Raw genomic sequence first — 21,310 nt, 5'->3', positions numbered from 1 at the left:
ACTCAGCCACTCACCCACTCATCACAACACACTCAATCACCCACTCACCCAGCCACTCACCCACTCATCACAACACAATCAATCACCCACTCACCCAGCCACTCACCCACTCATCACAATACACTCAATCACTCACTCACTCAGCCACTCACCCACTCCCCCAGCCACTCACCCACTCATCACAACACACTCACTCAGCCACTTACCCAGCCACTCACCCACTCATCGCAATACACTCACTCACCCACTCACCCAGCCACTCACCCACTCATCACAACACACTCACTCACCTACTCACCCAGCCACTCACCCACTCATCACAACACACTCACTCACCCACTCACCCAGCCACTCACCCACTCATCACAACACACTCACTCACCCACTCACCCAGCCACTCATCCCCTCATCACAACACACTCATTTAGCCACTCACCCAGCCACTCACCCACTCATCACAACACACTCACTCCCCCACTCACCCAGCCACTCACCCACTCATCACGACACACTCAATCACCCACTCACCAAGCCACTCACCCACTCATCATAACAGACTCAATCATCCACTCACCCAGCCACTCACCCACTCATCACAACACACTCAATCACCCACTCACCCAGCCACTCACCCACTCATCACAACACACTCACTCACTCACCCAGCCACTCACCCACTCATCACAACACACTCACTCACCTACTCACTCAGCCACTCACCCACTCATCACAACACACTCACTCAGCCACTTACCCAGCCACTCACCCACTCATCGCAATACACTCACTCACCCACTCACCCAGCCACTCACCCACTCATCACAACACACTCACTCAACCACTCACCCAGCCACTCACCCACTCATCACAACACACTCACTCACCCACTCACCCAGCCACTCACCCACTCATCACAACACACTCACTCACCCACTCACCCAGCCACTCATCCCCTCATCACAACACACTCACTCAGCCACTCACCCAGCCACTCACCCACTCATCACAACACACTCACTCCCCCACTCACCCAGCCACTCACCCACTCATCACGACACACTCAATCACCCACTCACCAAGCCACTCACCCACTCATCATAACACACTCAATCATCCACTCACCCAGCCACTCACCCACTCATCACAACACACTCAATCACCCACTCACCCAGCCACTCACCCACTCATCACAACACACTCACTAAGCCACTCACCCACTCATCACAACACACTCACTCACTCACCCAGCCACTCACCCACTCATCACAACACACTCACTCAGCCACTCATCCACTCATCACAACACACTCACTCAGCCACTCACCCACTCATCACAACACACTCACTCACCCACTCACCCAGCCACTCATCCCCTCATCACAACACACTCACTCACCCACTCACCCAGCCACTCACCCACTCATCACAACACACTCAATCACCGACTCACCCAAAGTGAGGGAGAAATCCAACACCGTTGAGTTTTTTTCGAAAAATTATGTCATTGCAAAAATGAGCAAATAAACATCTTCAAACGCTCTCTTTGGCACAAACCTCATTCTCAGCAAAGAGTGGCCGTGCTCGGGCAGTCAACACGGGCAGCAGTGACCAACTGTGGGAGCTTATCACTGAAGTGCCTTCGACACAGTTGTGCCTAGGGCCTACCAAGATGAACCCTCATTGGGCCCTGGCGATGCCAGAGTTACTTCCACCTGGTGCAGATACGACGGGAGGATGATCGATGCCTGGGTGCAGTCAAGGGATGCCGGCTCCCTATTGGTCAGATGCGTTGGTGGCCGTCCATAAATGACGTCACGCGATTTTGGATGATTTTTGACCCCCCCCCCCATCGTCACACGGCGTCACAAAAAGTCAGACCCCCCTCCCTCAAATATTACGTCACAAAGCTCTGCCCCCCCCTCTTCAAATCGCTTTAAACTATTGTCATTGTAGTGCGCATTTAATGTGGCGCTGCACTCTGATGTTGTAGGAGAAAACATTTATTAAAAAGGTCTATTTAATTAAGTAGAACGTGTTGTCTGTATGTATTTAAAGTTGCGCATTTTGATGTGACGTCACATTTCTCAAACCCCCCGTCACACATCGTCACAAATGTCTGACCTCCCACCCCCCTAGGGGCGTGACGTCATATATGGACGGCCCCTTGCGTGTGCGACATATGTCCAGCGGCTGGGCCAAATTCCGCGTGCAACGAGCGAAGTGACGGCGGTGTTAGCAGCGACACGGGGCAGCAGCAGTAGCCAACAGTCGGAGCTTGTCACTGAAGTGCCAACGACGCAGAAATGCCGAACAAGGTGAACTTTCATCCCCCACACCCCCACCCCACCCCGGTTTGCATCGTCAACAAGATGTCCCACGTGCTCAGCTCTTTTGTTTCTTGTCGCCCACCGATGCGCGAGGGATGTTGTCTCTGGGCTTGGGTTTGGCGCCACTCATTATCCCGTCCGCGTGTCGCGTTCGGAGACGCAAACCCGGCAGGACGCCCCGCGCGCGCCTCGCGTTACGCCGTGTCAGCTCTTCTGTGACGAGCTGATGACGGTGGTGGTGGTGATGACGGTGGTGGTGGCGATGATAATGATGGTGGTGGCGATAATGGTGGTGGTGGCGATGATAATTGTGGTAGTGGTGGTGGTGATGATGATGATAATGATGGTAGTGGTGATAATGGTGGTGGTGATGATGGTGATGGTGGTGGTGGCGATGATGATAATGATTGTGGTGGTGGTGGCGATGCTAATGGTGGTGGTGGTGGTGGCGATGATGATGATGATAATGACGGTGGTGGTGGTGGCGATGATGATAATGATGGTGGTGGTGGTGGTTGCGATGCTAATGGTGGTGGTGGTGGTGGTGGCGATGATGATGATAATGACGGTGGTGGTGGTGGCGATGATGATAATGATGGTGGTGGTGGTGGCGATGATGATTGTGATGATGGTGGTGATGATGGTGGTGGTGGCGATGATGATAATGATGGTGGCGATGATGTTAATGATGATGGTGGTGGCGATGATGATGGTGGCGGTGGTGGTGGCGATGATGATAATGATGGTGGTGGTGGTGGCGATGATGATAATGATGGTGGTGGTGATCATGGTGTGGAGCAGTGGCGGCTCCTGCAAAATCTCTCAGGGGGGGCAAATGTCTGGATGATTGATAAGGATAAGGTCCACCCATGCAATGGATAAATTAACAGCTTAAGCATGTAAAGACAACTTCACTTCTTTAATATTAATGAAAAATAAAGTGACTCTTACAATACATCTTGTTTGTTTCTATACTCACTATTAAAACAAACCACTCAAGTTTCTTTTATTAAAGATTCCACTAGGTGGCGACAAATTATATTGTTGGATGAAACGTGCTTACGTATGATGACGTAAGCACGTATGATGACGTAAGCACGTTAGGGCGAGCCCTCCCGGAAGCCATAGAGAATGCATTGCAGCGCCCCCGTTCGAAAAAAAACATCTTTGAATGTAAATCTATGGGACCACTCGGGGCGATTCTCAGCTGGAGGGAAATCGCCCAAAAAGAGGCGGTACTCCACAGAACGTAGCATGACGCTGATTGGACTATATCCAGAGGCACAGTGACGGCTAGCGTGACTCTGTGGTTGAATGACATTGGTGGTGCGTCGCCCAATCGCCCTAATGAAGAAACCGCCCCTGGTGTGGAGCGATACTGTAGCGGTTAGCACACGTGTCTGTCTCTATGTGTGTCTATGTCTCTGCGTGTCTATCTGCGTATGTCTATCTGTGTGTCTATATCTATGCGTGTGTCTGTCTGTGTGTGTGTCTTTGTCTACGTGTGTCTGTGTGGGGAGCGGTGGTGTAGTGGTTAGCGTGTCTGTCTCTGTGTATGTCTGTGTCTATTTCTCTGCGTGTGTCTGTCTCTGTGTGCACATATGGCTCTCTGTGTCTATCTGTGTGTATGTCTCTGTGTGTGTGTCTTTGTGTGTGTCTGTGTAGGGAGCGGTGGTGTAGCGGTTAGCGCGCGTGTCTGTCTCTGTGTGTATGTCTGTGCGTGTCTATTTATCTGCGTGAGTCTGTCTGTATGTGTCGTTATCTCACTCAGAGGGGGAGTTGGAGGCGATGCTGCTGAACAAAAATAAGCACCTGCCTGGGTATTTTGTACTATCAGACACTCCATCCCCACAACTCCCAATTGGTGATGGGACATGTGTGGAGAGAGAGGAGAGTTTCCCAAAACTGGGCAGTGTGCTCATGACCAGCTCTGGCTTGACAGCAGAGGTCTCACTCCGAATCAGTCGAATGGCATTATCTTTTCATCGGTTGCGTAGCACTGTGTGGAAGCTTCCTGGTCTGTCGCTCCACACGAAGCTTCGGGCCTTCTCGGCCACAGTCTTGCCCTCCCTTCTCTCCACTTGCGAAACGTGGACCTCCCTAATGGAACATCTTCGCCAGTTAGAAACATTTAGGCTGGCCTGTCTACGATCCATCCTGGGTTTAACCAGGCTGGATTGTGTGAGGAGCTCACAAATCCTTGAAAGATCTGGACAAAGTCCCATCGGTGAGCTCCTCCGGCAGGCAAGGCTGTGTTGGCTGGGTCATGTAGCCCGCATGCCCAGCCACCACATGCCTAAACAGCTTTTGTTCGGCCGAATAGAGGCTAAATGGGCTAGAGAACAGATGGAGTGATGTGGTTAAAGAAGATGTGGAGCTGAGTGGACTTGCCGATGGCCGGTACCAGCGGTGTCAAGATCAAGCTCTATTGAGGAGGCTCCTGAAGGACGCTGCTACTGGGCAGTTGGAGGCAGTCGCCCTCAAGCAACAACGGAGGGCAGAGGAGCGACGCTCACAACAATGAGTGGGGTGCCGGGTGGCTAAAGCACAGCAAGTTCGCACAGTAGGAGGCACAGGTGGTGCATCGGCCAGTCCTCCTGCCAGCGGGCTTTCGACACTTCACGTGGGCGGTTGTTGTATGTCTTTGTGTCTATTTCTCTGCGTGTGTCTGTCTCTGTGTGTGTGTCTTTGTCTGTGTGTGTGTGTGTGGGGAGCGGTAGTGTAGCGGTTAGCGCTACGCTGCTCTATGAACCCGGCGACCTGAGTTCGATTCCAACTCACGGTCAACACAAGTGACGAATATTTGAACCAGTCCTGGGGCTCCCCTAGGTCGATTCAGCCTCAAATGAGTACCTGGTGCGGTGTGCGGTAAACATCGCCACTGGGGAGACAAAGGCGGCCCGGCGTGGTGCTCGCAACCCATCCCTTCGTGTGTCGTTCTGGTCTCATAGGTGCTCGCTAACAGCACTTTCCCCAACAGTCAGCTAAGGCTATACGAGGGATCTTTGTCTTGTTTGATCATCGTGGTGGTGGCTGAGTGAGTGAGTCACGCACGGGGAACTTCAGACGATACATGAACTCCTCTGAGCAAACGCATGAGTTTAAATCATCACATACTCGTATACGCCATGACACAAAGACAAATATACCCCATATAGCCTTCAACAGATTGTTGGAGCAAGTGTTGTTAGTGAGCACCTATGAAGGCTGGCACAGGGGAGATGCCCTTGTAGTTGTTACAGTCTGTGCGGTCCCCCCCTTCTTAAAGAGGGGGTCCACTAGGGCCTCCTTCCAATCCTGCGGAACCCGTCCAGTGGTCCAGACTGTTGTTATGATCTCATGTAGGGCAGTCTTTGCACAAATGCCACTGTGGTACCACGGCCTCGAAGCAACTCACCCCTGGCCCCCACACTTAGCCCCCACACTGAGCACCCACACGCAGCACACAAACGTATTGTCTAGGAGCGGATTGCCTGGTACGACGGGTTTTAATTCAAAGGGTCCCTAGGAGGAAAATCCCACGGTTTCCCGGTGCCAGGAGATTGGCTGACCCTCGCGGGACAGGTCACATTGCGGTGCCTCTGAGTTGGTTTAAAATTATATGGGCGCAACAAGGTTCACTGGGCCAGCCGCAATGAGTCATTCACGACAACGGGAGGGGCTGAGGGTGGAATATTGAGCAAGAAGAGCAGACCATGAGGTCTGAATTAATGAGCATGGAAGGACAATGGGTGGTCGGAAACAAGCGGCCACCGCACTCCACGTAAGACAAGGTATAAGTGCACCATTGGTACATCATTTGCCAGTAAAAAATATGATAATTGGTTTTTTACCATTTTATCTGGCAACAAAACTGACACCTTTTTTAACGAGGAGTCATGTTTGCATAGACCACAATACCTGCAGACATAATGCAAACAAAAAACATAACTCTGATAATGTATGCACTGTCCTTGAAATTGATTGGTCCACACCCGAGACAGCTTTCCTTAGAGCCTAGTCTCACATGGGTTGGACCAGATGACGCCAAAAGGCGCACAACTCAAAGACAATGCACCATCAGAGATGGGCCACGCGGTACAACGTCACCCCGGGCTTTTGAAGTTAGGGGAATGAAAAGAGGAAGCCGGGACCATTCAGGGTCTCTTTTTCTTCAACATCTTGGCCGCCAAGACCAACTCCCTGCCGTCCTGCCTTCTCGAGCCGCTCGCAGCGTCCGTGCGACGCCAGCGAGTGTCGCCACAAGGCAGGGATAGGTCGAGGTACACCGATTGTTCTCTTGCACATGATGACGTTGGCCAATTTCTCTTGTAGCCCCGCCCACCACCCCCACGTTCCATTCCCTGGTTACCACATTCAGATAAGCCCCTCCCCCCTTAACTTGTATTTAAGGGCTGGTCTTTTGGAATTTTTCCTCACTCGATGCAGTAATTTTAGCTGTGACGGTCCCACCTGATGACGGAGACTTGTGTTGCCTCCGAAACGTTGTGATTTATTATTTTATTTCTATTATTACTTCTATTAATTTTATTTTTTACCTACGTGACTTTACCGAAAAAGCCTAAGAGTATGAATCCTTGCAGTCACGAAAGCTTCAAATCTAGAAAGGGATAGGTGAAGTTCTCTTTCGTCCTCCTCCCTCCAACTCTCACAGTGTCCGTGCGACGCCGTGAGTACAGCTGCGAGGTACGTGATAGGGCGTTTGAGTATCAGGGGACTTGGGCAGCAGTAGGCTAAGCTCGTCTCGCCAAATATTCCCTTTTGGCAGTGCGGGGTTTGCGTCGCGAATAAAAGTTAGCACAGAGCATCGGTGTGGTGTCGCTGATTTATGTGCAGAGCGACTGCCTGGGGAAACGCGCTGCCAGAGGAAAAGTAATCGCTCGCATTTGTGGCCGCAAGCGTGCCGCTGTGCCGCTGTGTGCTGCGTTAGCGTACGCGGGTGCGTGGGTTAACTCCCTGCGGCTGTGAGCCAGCAGCACGAGTGTGTCCCTCAGAGAGGGTGCTCGCACGGAGGGCTCCATCACTCGGTCGGCGGGGGTGGTGGGGTGGATGTTTGCCCCCACCCCATCTTTCCCCGGCGCTTTATCTCGTTTCAAGCTTCAGATTGCCCTTCGCAATTCCTCAACAGATGGCACCTCAGCCAACCACTCAAACACTAACAGAGAGACTCATCGAGATACATAGAGATGAATAAACTTATAGAGACACAACTAGACTCAGAGGAAGTATATGAGTCTCTATATATCTCTATACGTCACATAGAGATAAAAATAGACGTATAGAGATACATAGAGACTCATGTTCCCAGTGATACAAAGGGACTCATGGAGATACACAGCGATACATGGAGATACATACTTAGAGACTCATAGAGACACAAATAGACTTATATACTCACACTGATAAATAGAGACTTATAGATACATAGATCACGCCCCCCCCGTATAATTGTGTGCCATCACACAAATGTGGTGGTGAAGGCAAAAAGACACCGTGCAATCAAACAGAGAACGAATGTTGTGTGAGCATCTTTATTGCTAGCGAGCACTTCAGCAGTGGACACGGAGACACGGGATCACTGGAGAATCGAAGCATTCCACATAATTACTCATTCACTCCCACTCACTCACGGACTCGCCCACCCACTCTCTCACCCACACACTAACTCGCCCACTCACTAACGCTCCCACTCACTCGCCCATCCACTCACTCACTCGCCCACCCACTCACTCAACCACACACTCACTCGCTCACCCACTCACTCTCCCACACACTCCCTCGCCCACTCACTCTCCCACACACTCCCTCGCCCACTCACTCTCCCACTCACCCACTCACGAACGCTCCCACTCACTCGACCCCCCCACACACTCACTCTCCCACTCGCCCACCCACAAACACTCACTCGCCCACTCATCCACCCACTCTCCCACTCGCCCACCCACACACTCACTCACCCACATACTCACTCTCCCACACACTCACTCGCCCACCAACTCACTCACTCGCCTGCTCACGCACCCACTCTCCCACTCACTCCGCGTACTGTATCATTGTACGTGGAATGCGCACACTGTTATTATAACGTGGAACACACACACCGTTATGACGCGGAACGCACACGCTTATAACGCGGAAAGCACACACTGTTGTAACGCGGAACGAGCACACTATTATAACATACAATGCACACACTGTTATAATGCGGAACGAGCACCGTTATTATAACGCGAAACGCGAGCACCGTTATTATAACACGGAATGTGAGGGCTGTTATAACGTGGAACGAGCACACCGTTATAACGCAGAATGCACACACTATTATAACACGTAACGAGCACCGTTATTATAACACGGAACGCGAGCACCATTATAACGCAGAAAAATTAAGCAAGTCACTAAACTAAATAAATATATAAAGCATGTATGTAAATTCCCACCAACTTCACTCTTGGGGAAATGCAGCAATGCAAAAACAGACCACACCAAGACAACAACAACAGTCCCAGACCACACAAAAAACAACAACAGTCCCAGACTAATCCAAGGCAACAACAGTCCAAGACCACACCAAGATAGCAACAGTCCTAAACCCACACACCAAGACAAAAACAAGAACAACAGTCGAAGACCACACCAAGATAACAACAACAGTCCCAAACCAACACACCCACACTATGACAACAAAAACTTGGGGCTCCTCACGGCCAGGTCGACAACCCCAGTAGACCCACTCTAAGACAACAACAGTCCCAGACCACACACCAAGACAACAGTCCCTGACCCACACCATGATAACAACAACTATGGGCTAATGACTGCGAGGTAGACAACCCAGTAGATGACATTGAAGAGCACGAAGGCGATGGGGAAGAGGAGGCGGGAGCAGCTGTCGATGACGCGGGCGCGCCGCATCGCCTCCTCGCAGGACGGCTCCTCGCCCGCACGCCCCTGCTATGTGCAACAAAAACAAAATGTCGCCGCCTCCCACGTACAACAAAACAAAATGGCGGCACCCATGTCAAGTGCAACAAAACAAAATGGCGCGCCAATGCCAAGTGCAACTAGAACAAAATGGCGCCGCTCCAGCAAATGCTCCCTCACTCCCGTCACTGGCAGCGGAAGGAGCATCATCCCTCAACTAAAACTATTGTTTATTTTTACCAGGTGAATCAGAATCAGCAGAATCTTAATCATTATGTATAATAGAGGTTTTTTTTTGGGTTAGATCGTGTAAATAGATAAATGTGTCGTTAAAACCCGCCACTGCCCGACACAGCCAACTAGTAAGGGTTGTCACATAAACAGAATGTGCCAATTCGTCACTAGTACAGCCACAACATTTACAATCTAAGTACGACGTTTTGCTAGTAATTACAACTAGCCTCATCAGGCGACAACCAAATTTGTGGCTAGTTAGCTGTGTCGGGTGGTGGCGAGTTTTAACGACACATTTATATATTTATGCGATCCAACCCACAAACAAAAACCTCTATTATGGATGATATTGGTCGCGAAAGTCTACGTGTCAATCATTATGTATATTGCAAGAATTGGATGAGCTATAAAGCTCTTTCATCACAGATGTCCAGAAGGGGCATGGGGTAAGAACGTTACAACAACAAACAATATAAAACACAATACGAGTGCAAAGTACAAGAAAGGTAAAGAAATCACCCAAACACATTACAAATAAAACTAAACAATCCCCATCCTACCAGGCAAAGCCCACTGAGGTATTAACTTACCACAAATGATAGCTCGCTCAACAACGAAGTGGCGGCTTGCGATCATCGTCATCGTTACATGGGAATTCATAGCGGCAGCCAAATGCTCTGAATGCATGACCGTTGATTATAAATGTGGAGGTGGGACAAAAACCGGAGAACCCGGAGAAAAATCCACGCGAACCACGGAGAGAGAGAAGGACGTGCAAACCTCAAATGTAAATAAGATCGAAGCAACGACCTCCCGCATACCCGGTGAGGGAGATAACATGGAAACTCCAAATATACAGCAGCAGGCGTCATCAGGGTCAGGATCGAATTTACAACCTCCTGCATACCAGGCGAGGCCTAGCCACCAAAGTGCGTCCTCCAAGCCGGAGGAAGGAGCTCTCTCAAAAGAGGAACACACCACTCTCTTACCCTCTCTCCCCCCCTCCTCTTCCCTCCCCTCCCCCCTCGAATGAAGTGGGTATTTTTTTGTGTTGGCCTACTCTTCCACGTTGGCCGGTCCACATTGGAAAGATTTGGTAGTTACCCCCAACAAACCCACATATGTTACGGGACCTATTATGCCGGTACTACTTAGCAAGGTGATGACAAAAGGAGTTGGCTTTACCCATCTTAACCCGTATCCATAGGAGGCTTTCGTGGCCAATATTACCGATGAGGCTTTTTGGGGTTAGATCGCGACAGCCAGAGTTGGCTGTTGCCTGATGATGCTGGTTGTTGTAATCACCGGCGAAACGTCACTGTTTCTCGAATTGTCTAAATGTTGTAGTGGGTTTACTCCCCAATGCACACATACCGGTTAGTGCTGAACTAGTAACGAATTAGCACACTTTGTTTACGTGACAAACCTCCTATATAATTGGCCATGTCGGGCGGTGGTGTGTTTAACAACACATTGTATATGTATGCGATCAACCCCAACCAAATAAGCCTCTGTTATGGATGTACCCATCTTATTCCGGCAAGAATACGTGTGTGTTAAGATGTTCAGAATCAGAAGAATCGGGAGTCGATTTCCCGAGTGAAGCATATCGAGCTAAGAAGTGTATTCTCAAGGTCGACTCAGCAGACACACAACAAACACCAAATAGACAAAGATCCCCCATATAGCCTTAACAGACTGTTGGGGGCAAGTGCTGTTAACGAACACAACCTATGAAGGTCGGCACTGTGGCACACGAGAGGGTGGGTGGACAACACCACGCCCGGCCGCCTTTGTCTCCCTAGTGGCGATGTTTACTACACACCACCGCAACAGGTACTCGTTAGAGTCGACCTTGGGGAAGAGGCCCTGCAGGCCCGGTTCAGATAATTGTCACTGGTGTTGGTGGCCGTGAGCGCGAATCAAACTCAGGATTCTACCAGGTCCGTGGCGCAGTGAGGCGCTACACTACTGCTCCCCACACAGATAGTATCATTACAAGGCATCAAGTCAGCATTAAACACACATCGTGCTTTTAGTAAAATGTACAACACAGACACTTCTTTAATATTTGCGTTACGCATTGTCCTTGGAACTGATTGGCCTAGACCAGAGCCTATAGCCTCCTGCTCTATGGCCTTGTGTCACCACCAGTGTTAGACCGGAGAACAATGCCAAAGAGATGAACAGTACAAGGACAACGCCAACAAACACGATGTTACACATTGACCTTGGAACTGATTGGCCTACACCAGAGTTACAGGCCTCCAATGTTAGACCAGAGATGCACGTGTGGTTAATGCAGACTTGACGATGCCTTCTGGTGATAGCAGCTGTGTGTCGTCTATTTGGCATATGAACATCTGAACACACCTCCTGTAGCATTACCGGAATGGGTAAAGCACCCTATTCATTTTCCATCAGTTGACCACAATTTACTCCACCACCACCATCACCACCACACGTGACCTACCGATCATCGTACTGTGGTGAACCCATTTACATTGCCGGGCACACGGAGAGAGAACTGGGGGGGTGGGGGTGGGGTTTAGTGGTGGCACAGCAGTTAGCGCTACGCTGCCCTATGAACCCGACAGAGACCCGATATCGATTCCCGCTCAAGGCCACCAACACCATCAATGACGATTAACTGAACCTGTCCTGGGCCTCCACCCCCTAGGTCGACTCAGCCTCAAATTGGTACCTGGTGTGGTGTGTAAAAATCATCGGTACTGGGGAGACAAAGGCGGCCGGGTGAGCGTGTTGCTGGCCACCCATCCCCTCGTGTGCCGTTCCCGGCCTTCATAGGCACTTTCCCCGACAGCCTTTTGAGGACTACACGGGGGATGTTTGTGTTGCACTTTACCGTGTCAGAACCTTCACTCTTCATCCCTGGGGCGTCGGCCTTTGACAGACAACGGTAGGAGAGCGAACAAAGCAATCATTACCACCATCATCATTATCGGCCATGATCGCTGGGGCGCGTGTGTGTGATCCACCAACCCTCGATTCTCGATCGCAGGCAGCCACGTGCTTTTGTAGCCACCAACGCCTGGATGATGATGATGACGACGACGATGATGGGATAATGATGATGACGATGAGGAGGATGATGACAACGATGATGACGATGATGATGAAGATGACGAGGATGATGACAACGATGATGACGATGATGATGAAGATGACGAGGATGATGACAACGATGATGATGATGAAGATGACGAGAATGATGATGATGATGATGATGATTTACGATGATGACGACGATGATGATGATGACAACGTTGATGACGATGATGATGATGATGATGACGACCATAATGACGACGATAATGATGATGATGACGACAACGACGATGATAATGACGATGATGATGAAGATGACGAGGATGATGACAACGATGATGACGATGATGATGAAGATGACGAGGATGATGACAACGATGATGATGATGAAGATGACGAGAATGATGATGATGATTTACGATGATGACGACGATGATGATGATGACAACGTTGATGACGATGATGATGATGATGATGACGACCATAATGACGACGATAATGATGATGATGATGATGATGATGACGGCGACGACGATTGTGATCACGTGGGGGGTATACCTGGTAGGCGGGCGGCGCGTGCTGGTTGAGGATGCTGAAGGTCCCTGACATCATGATGACCAGCACGAACTCGAAGAGGGCGGCAAAGACGAAGATGAGGCACGAGGTCATCCACACGTCCATGGCGTTGATGTAGGAGAGCTGCACTCACACAGGTAGCACATCACCATCGCCAGCATAACCTTCACCATGACCATCATAGCCATCACCATCATAACCATCATCATCCTCACCATCATAACCATCACCACCATGATCATCACAATCATCACCATCATTATCATCAGTCATGTTACAATCCACCGGATCGCAACATCATCATCATCACCACCACCATCATCACCATCAGTCAATGTACATCTGCAAAACATGACGAACCAGTGGCATCTACATCTGCAGAACGTGAAGAATCAGTGGCATCTACATCTGCAAAACATGAAGAACCAGTGGCATCTACATCTGCAGAACATGAAGAACCAATGGGTATCTACATCTGCAGAACATGAAGAACGAGTGGCATCTACATCTGCAGAACGTGAAGAACAAGTGGCATCTTCATCTACAGAACGTGAAGAAACAATGGCATCTACATCTACAGAAAATGAAGAACCAGTGGCATCTACATCTAAAGGATGTTACACAACCTTTAAAGCAATTCCCCATGTTTAATGTACACGCTGTACAACATGTTTGGAATCGACAGCAGTAAAGCTGGACTTATGAACAGTTCGACTTACGGTCAAAATCGACTTACGAACAGACTTCTGTAACGTTACCCGTTCGTAAGAGGAGACCCCCTGTAATTTAGGAAGCGCCCCATCCATCACCTTGGGCATGGAGGAGCGTGACCCCATGCTCTGCGTGGTCATGGTGAGCACCGTGGTGATGCCCAAACCCACGCGAGCCGGTGTCAGGGACATGTCGATCCAGAAGGACATCCAGGAGATGATGACGATGAGCACACTGGGCGTGTAGAGCTGGATGAGGTAGAAGCCCATCTGACGCCGCAGCCGGAAGCAGGCGCTGATGCAGGAGTAGTTCCCTGCGTCAGTTGCCACGTGGGGGTAGGGGTGGGGGGTCGGTGGGGGGTGTGGGGGTGGGTGGGGGGTGTGGGGGTAGGTGGGGGGTGGTGTTCATGGTGCATAACGGAAACACCCAGGGGGCGAGTCACGAAATGTGGCTTGTCACACGTACAGTGTGCGACGCCCACGTGACGCCCACGTGACAACCACGTGATGCCTACGTCATGCCTAATTGACAAACTTCCTTACCGGTTGACCACCAACGGGTTTGCAGGGAAAGTTTATGAATTAATGAATGAGACAGCCTCTTGTCTGACCGCTGACCACACGACGTACGGTGCGAAAGAAGTTCAACATACATACACTACACTATCCACTACACTACTACACACTATACACTATACTATACACAACACAACTACACACTATACTACTATAAACTACTGTATACTACACGGCTACAGGGACTCCTCTACTTATGAACAAGTTAGGTTCCAGAGGTCTGTTCGTAAGTCGATGTGTTCGTCCAACTTTACTCTTATCGATTCCAAACGTGTTGGACGGCATGTACACTAAAGTGGGGGAATGGCTTTAAAAGTTGTATCATCTGTATACATAGATGCTACTGGTTCTTCATGTTATGTAGACGCTGATGTAACTCGACATACGGGAGAGGTTTGTTCGTATCTCTGAAAGTTCTTAAGTCGAATGTTCGTAAGTGGAAGAGTCCCTGTATAACTTCACATTTTTGGCGCAATTATTATTCAGTTCAGCACGCAGACTTTCGTGTCCATTATTATCCGTAGTTATCCATTATAAGACCAAAATAGGAGAAGGGAGGATTTCTCCACAACACTACTGGTTGTTGTTGTGGTTGTTGTTGTTGTTGTGGTTGTTGTTGTTGCAATTACTGGCGAAACGTGACGGCTGGTCGAATATGTAAACGTGTATAGTAGGTTTACTCTGAAGCACACAAGCGGTTAGTGCTGAACTAGTGACAAATTGGCCACGTTCAGTTTACGTGACAACCCTTACTAGTTGGCTGTGTCGAGTGGTGGCAAGTTTTAACGACACATTTATATATTTACACGATCTAACCCCCAAAAATACCTCTAATATGGATGATATTGGTCACAAAAGCCTACGTGTTAAACAAACATGTTCTGATAATTATATATGATGGCATTGTCTCTACCAGTGTTAGACAAAAAGCTCCTATTATGTAGCTGCTCACCCCGAGCTATAAATGCCCTGATAGTGCATTGTCCTTGTACTGGTCGCCTTTTGGCGTTCTCTTGCCTGACACTGGTAGTGAGAATAGGGCCTAAAGAAGGATGCTGTCTAGGCTAATACGTTGTCTCCTCCTGCACCTAGCCTGGCTCAGGAGGCGGCACATCTGTGGCATCTGCCAGTCATCTCGGTCGATCAACCCATGGCACCTGCTGGGTCTGGCCCATGACCTCCTCCGGCGCCTAGCCTGGCACAGCTGGTGCATCGGCCAGTCATCGCAGTCAGACGTAATACTTGTTGCACGTGGTCACTGCTGCCACGATTACCTTTGACGTAGTATTTGTTGCACGTGCTGAGCTTGATGTTGCTGCTGAGGGTGAACTGGGGCAGGCTGAGGTCTTTGGCGAGCTCCACCGCTTGACCTGGGACCCACTGGAACAGGAGGTCGGCTGTGGTGTAGCCATCTGCGGGTGGGACGAGACACCATGGCCAGAGAGGTGGGTGGGTGATTTAGTTGGTAGATGGGTGAGTGGGTGGGTGGGTTAGTGAGTGGTTGGGTGAGTGAGTGGGTGGGTGGGTGGGTGGGTGGAGGAGTGGGTGAGTGGTTGGGTCAGTGAGTGTGAGTGAGTGGGTGAGTGAGTAGGGGAGTGAGTGTGTGGCCGGGTGGGTGAGTAAGTGGGAAAGTGGGTGATTGACTGGGTGATTTAGCGGGCGAGCGAGTGAGTGGGTGAGTGTTTGGGCGAGTGAGTGAGTGGGTGATTGAGTGGACGAGCGAGTGAGCGGGTAAGTGAGTGGTTGGGTGAGTCGTTGCCATTCGTATGTTGTTGCTGGTGGGTTGGAGGGATGGCGGGGTGTTAGAGGAGTTACTTACAGCTCTCCAGGAAGATGTAGCACTTCTGAGTGTCCATGGGGAAGTTGCGCAGATTCATGGGGCAGGAGAGAGTCAGAGAGAGCCTGCGATGGGGAGTGGTGGCACAGCGATGAGGGTGGCACAACGACGTCACAATAAGAGTGCGCGTTCCGCATTGTGTTAACTCATGGAAGAACCACGTGATAGCACCAACACTGAGTTGGGGTTGTGGTAGCAGTAGTGATAGGGGTAGTGATAGGCGTAGTGTTAGGGGTAGTTATAGTGATAGGGGTAGTGTTAGTGATAGGGTAGTGATAAGGGTAGTGATAAGGGGTAGTGATAGGGGTATTAATAGGGGTAGTGATAGAGACAGTGGTAGGGGTAGTGATAGTGGTAGGGGTAGTTATATGGGTAGTGATAGGGGTAGTGATAGTGACAGTGATAGGGGTAGTGGTAGGGGTAGTGGTAGGGGTAGTGATAGGGGTATTGATAGGGGTAGTGATAGAGGCATTGAAGGGAATAGTGATAGGGGTAGTGATAGGGGTAGTGGTAGTGATAGGGGTAGTGATAAGGGTAGTGGTAGGGGTAGTGATAGGGGTAGGGGTAGTGATAGGGGTATTGATATTGGTAGTGATAGAGACAGTGATAGGGGTAGTGATAGGGGTAGTGGTAGGGGTAGTCATAGGGGTATTGATAGAAGTAGTGATAGAGAGAGTGATAGAGGTAGTAGGAGGCTTTCGTGACCAATATTATCCATAAAAGTAGTTTTTGTTGGGTTAGATCACGTAAATATAAATGTGTCATTAAACCCGCCACCACCCGGCACAGCCAATTAGTAAGGAGCTCTGTCACATAAAGAGAACGTTGTCAATTCGTTACTCGTTTAGAGGAGTAGTGGGAGGAAGTGAGGAATCGGCAGGAAAGGGTGGGATGACGTCATAGCTTTACGTCATGTATCCAGAGGGGCAAAGGTACTTAGGCGGGACCCCGGGATGAGATGCGGGGTCGTTGTGAGGAGCCAAAGGATCGGAAGACACGAGGAATCGGAGTGGGATTAGTGGGGAGCTTCGGTTAGGATAGGCCGAGGAGTTAAGCGGATGTCTGTCTACCTTTGGTGTCATCCGGTGATTCTGTACGTGAGTGTAGTAGTTAATAAACTGGCAAGAGCCCTTACAGCGAATATCGTCTCCGTGTGAGTTTACACCTCTACACTAGCACAGCGCTCACCGTTTGCGCGTTGGAGAGCAAATCCACAACATTTACAATCTGGGTTTGTCGAGATATTTATACTTACGCGATTTAACCCCCCACCACCCCCCCAAAAAAAAACACGGCATTGTGGACGATATTGTTCGCGACAGCCGACAGCGTGTTACACTGATAGTTTAAGTCGTTAAATTTCGATTTAAAGCTTTCGTGACTGCAGGAATTCATCTTCTTGGTTCTTTCGGTAAAGTCATCACGTAGAAGGGAAGTAATAAAATAATAAAATAAAACAATAAAATAATTCTCACGACGTTTCGGCCACAACGCGGCTGCTTGCATTGTGGCCGAAACGTCGTGAGAATTATTTTATGTTTTATTTTATTATTTTATTACTTCCCTTCTACGTGACTTTACCGAAAGAACCAAGAAGAGTTTAAGTCGTTGTTAAGGGAGAGGTCGGAACAACCTGATGGAGTGGAAGATGTCCCCGTTTCGGTGTAGGCGCATCATGCGGTTGTCCGTGGTGATGGTGTGGAAGCGGCCGCTCTTCTCGTTGGCGAAGTACAGGTCGGGCCGCCACACCGCGTCCATGGTGGTGTAGTCGAGGTCCAGGGTCTCATGCTTGGAGGAGTTGGACAGCCGCTGGTCGTTCCACTGCTGCCGGACGAAGATGGTCACCTCGTAGTCCTGGCGCATGAGGTGGGTGTGGGTGGGTGGGTGAATGGGTGGGTGGGTGGCAGGTGGGTGGGTGGGTGGATGGGTGAGTGGGTGGGTGGCGTGGGTGGATGGCAGTTGGATCGGTGGATGATTGGGTGGGTGAGTGTGTGGGTGGGTGAGTGAGTAGGTGGGTTGGTGGGTGAGTTATTTGGGTGGGTGGCAGGTGGGTGGGTGAATGATTGGGTGGGTGGGTGAGTGAGTGGGTGGATAGGTGGGTGGGTGGCAGGTGGGTCGGTTGATGATTGGGTGGGGTGGGTGGGTGATTGGGTGTGTAGGTGGCGGGCCGGTGAGTCAGTGAATGATTGGGTGGGTGGCGAGATTGCACACAATACAATAACAAATGTCACCATATCACAATGAACACAATGTTGGTTTGACTCTTTTTTTAATGTATGTCGCGATTGCCAAGCACAGACCCAATGATGCTCAGTCACCTGCTCGTCACTCTTCCATTGCTACAACCACAGTGACTAGTTCAGCGAACTTCGCCCACTTGTTCCTTCAACCCACGTTGAGAACGTCAACCACCACACCGCAGGTGATATAATAACACTCATCCACTCACCCACTCACCCACCTACTCGCCCACCCACCCAATCACTCACCCACTCATCTACTCACTTCATCCACTCGCCAACCCACCCACTCACCCACTCACTCACTCACTCACCCACATTATCACTCACTCTCCCACACACTCAACCACCCACTCACTCACCTACCCGCCCATCCTCTCACTCACCCACTCAGCCACTCACCAACCCACCCACTTACCGACCTACTCACACACCCACTCACCCACCCACTCACCGACCCACCCACTCACCCACCCAATCACCCACCCACCCACTCACCGACCCACTCACCCACCCAATCACCCACCCACCCACTCACCCACCCACCCACTCACCCACCCACTTACTCACCCACTCACTCACCCACTCACCCAATCACCCACCCACACGTCTCTCACCATGGTAGTCTCTTCCACCGAGCCGAAGTGTTCCACAAAGAGGCTGCAGTTCACAACGACGGGACCCTCTGGGGGGAAGTGGATCATCGCCATTGGTTATCTCGGGCCGCCAGCAACTCCGTACCCGTGCCACGCGACGTGCAGTCAAGTAGAGCCCAAAGATACAGGGACTCCTCTACTTACGAAGAGGTTCGAGATGTCTGTTCGTAAGTCGATTTGTTCGTAAGCCCAACTTTGCTCCTGTCGATTTCAAACGTGTTGTACGGTAAGTACAGTACTGCTATACATTATACACTATTATACTACATTATATAGTACTTTGTACTTCTACACTACTACATACTATTACACTACTATATATTACGACACTACTATATACTATACTACTACACTACATTATATACTCCTACACTGCATTATATACCACTATACTACGTTATATACTATTATATACATTATATACTACTATATACTTCTACACTACTAGAAACTACTATATATTACTACACGACTATATACTACTACACTGATATATACTACTACACTACATTATATACTACTACACTACATGATACACTACTACACTAGATTATATACTACTACACTACATTGTATACCACTATACTACGTTATATACTATCATATACATTATATACTACCGCACTCCAGTACAGGGACGCCTCTACTTACAAACAATTTAGGTTCCAGATGTCTGTTCGTAAGTCGATTTGTTTACAAGTCAAACTTTACTCCTGTCGATTCCAAACATGTTGTACGGCGTGAACACTAAACACGGGGAATGGCTTTAAACGTTGTATAGTCTCCTGTAGATGTAGATGCCACTGGTTCTTCATGCTCTGTAGATGTAGATGTCACTGGTTCTTCATGTTCTGCAGACGTAGATGCCACTGGTTTTTCACGTTCTGCAGATGTAGATGCCACTGGTTATTCACGTTCTGCAGATGTAGATGCAACTGGTTATTCACGTTCTGCAGATATAGATGCCACTGGTTCTTCATGTTCTGCAGATGTAAATACCACTGATTCTTCACGTTCTACAGATGTAGATGCCACTGGTACTTCATGTTCTGCAGATGTAGATACCACTGATTCTTCACGTTCTACAGATGTAGATGCCACTGATTCTTCATGTTCTGCAGATGTAAATACCACTTGTTCTGCAGATGTAGATGCCACTGGTTCTTCACGTTCTGCAGATGTAGATGCCACTGGTTCTTCATGTTCTACAGATGTAGATGCAACTGGTTCTTCGTGTTCTGCCGATGTAGATGCCACTGGTTCTTCATGTTCTGCAAATGTAGATTCCACTAGTTCTTCACGTTCTGCAGATGTAGATACCACTGATTGTTCACGTTCTGTATATTTAGATGCCACCACCGCCATCTATTGCGGGGCGGTTGAACTTACGACTCTCGGTCCGAATAGTTGCAACTGGACCATACGGACAGGTTTGTTCATATCTCTAAAAGTTCGCAAGTCGAATTCTCATAAGTCGAGAAGTCACTGTATTGTGATGCATGGAGGGGGGTAAGCAATGGAATGGATGGGTAACGGAAGAGAGATGAATATTGGGAAATATGAGGAAAGTGAAAGATTAGGAAACGTAGCGGGGAAACGAAGATAAGGCCCCAACTAAGTGGCTGATATTATCATCATCATCACGTGCAAATTTATAGCAGCTGCCAAATACTCTAAACACGTGGTGATGTCGTTTTCTAAGTGTGGAGGGAAAAAAAAGGAGGGCTCAGAGAAAACCCACACGACCACAGGTAGAGATGCACGCAAACTCCAAATATGCAGCAGCAACAGGCATCGTCAGGGTCGGGGGGGGGGTCGGGGCTGTGAGGGCGGTGAGGGCGGTGAGGGGGGTGAGGGGGGTGAGGAGGTGGAGGAGGGGGAGGAGGATGTTCTCACAGCGGGCGGTTTGTGTGATGTTGATGATGTGGGTGATTTGGGTGATGTGGGTGATGTGGGTGATGTTGATGATGTGTTGAACCTTGATTGTAATCTGCACTCCTATCCTGTTTGTGTGAATCGTGCGATTGCTGTTGTAAAGTCCAACTGGGCATCTGCGACGGGGAAAAATTGCTTTATAGCTAATCGGATTCCTCCTTCAGGATAGATAAACAGATTCTGAAAGGGGAGAGGTTCAGAGAGTTGGGGGGTGTGGGGGCATGGG

At 49.6% G+C, this 21,310-nt stretch overlaps 1 protein-coding gene across 1 annotated transcript; it reads right to left on the bottom strand.

Moving 5' to 3' along the window:
* Positions 1–9,131: 9,131 nt before the first annotated feature.
* Positions 9,132–19,203, bottom strand: LOC144953270 (glycine receptor subunit alpha-1-like). The gene is made up of 7 exons (XM_078883841.1): positions 19,111–19,203; positions 17,887–18,107; positions 16,236–16,318; positions 15,691–15,828; positions 13,940–14,154; positions 13,113–13,253; positions 9,132–9,281 (listed from the first exon to the last, which is right to left on the bottom strand). The coding sequence occupies exons 1-7, from the start codon at positions 19,201–19,203 to the stop codon at positions 9,132–9,134; spliced, it is 1,041 nt and encodes a 346-aa protein (XP_078739967.1).
* Between the last annotated feature and the right edge of the window lie 2,107 nt (positions 19,204–21,310).

Source organism: Lampetra fluviatilis, chromosome 73 (genome assembly GCF_964198595.1).
Source record: "Lampetra fluviatilis chromosome 73, kcLamFluv1.1, whole genome shotgun sequence".
In the NCBI taxonomy this organism is placed as follows: Eukaryota; Metazoa; Chordata; class Hyperoartia; order Petromyzontiformes; family Petromyzontidae; genus Lampetra; species Lampetra fluviatilis.
Note: the sequence above shows the minus strand (reverse complement) of the source record. Positions and strands in the feature narration are given on the sequence as shown.

Coding starts and splice junctions, on each gene's coding strand:
- LOC144953270 (XM_078883841.1), bottom strand. CDS start 19,203: ATGGCGATGATCCACTTCCCCCCAGAGGGTCCCGTCGTTGTGAACTGC. Junction 18,108..19,110: donor CGGTGGAAGAGACTACCATG/GTGAGAGACGTG, acceptor CTCATGCGCCAG/GACTACGAGGTGACCATCTT. Junction 15,829..16,235: donor CTACATCTTCCTGGAGAGCT/GTAAGTAACTCC, acceptor TCCCACCCGCAG/ATGGCTACACCACAGCCGAC.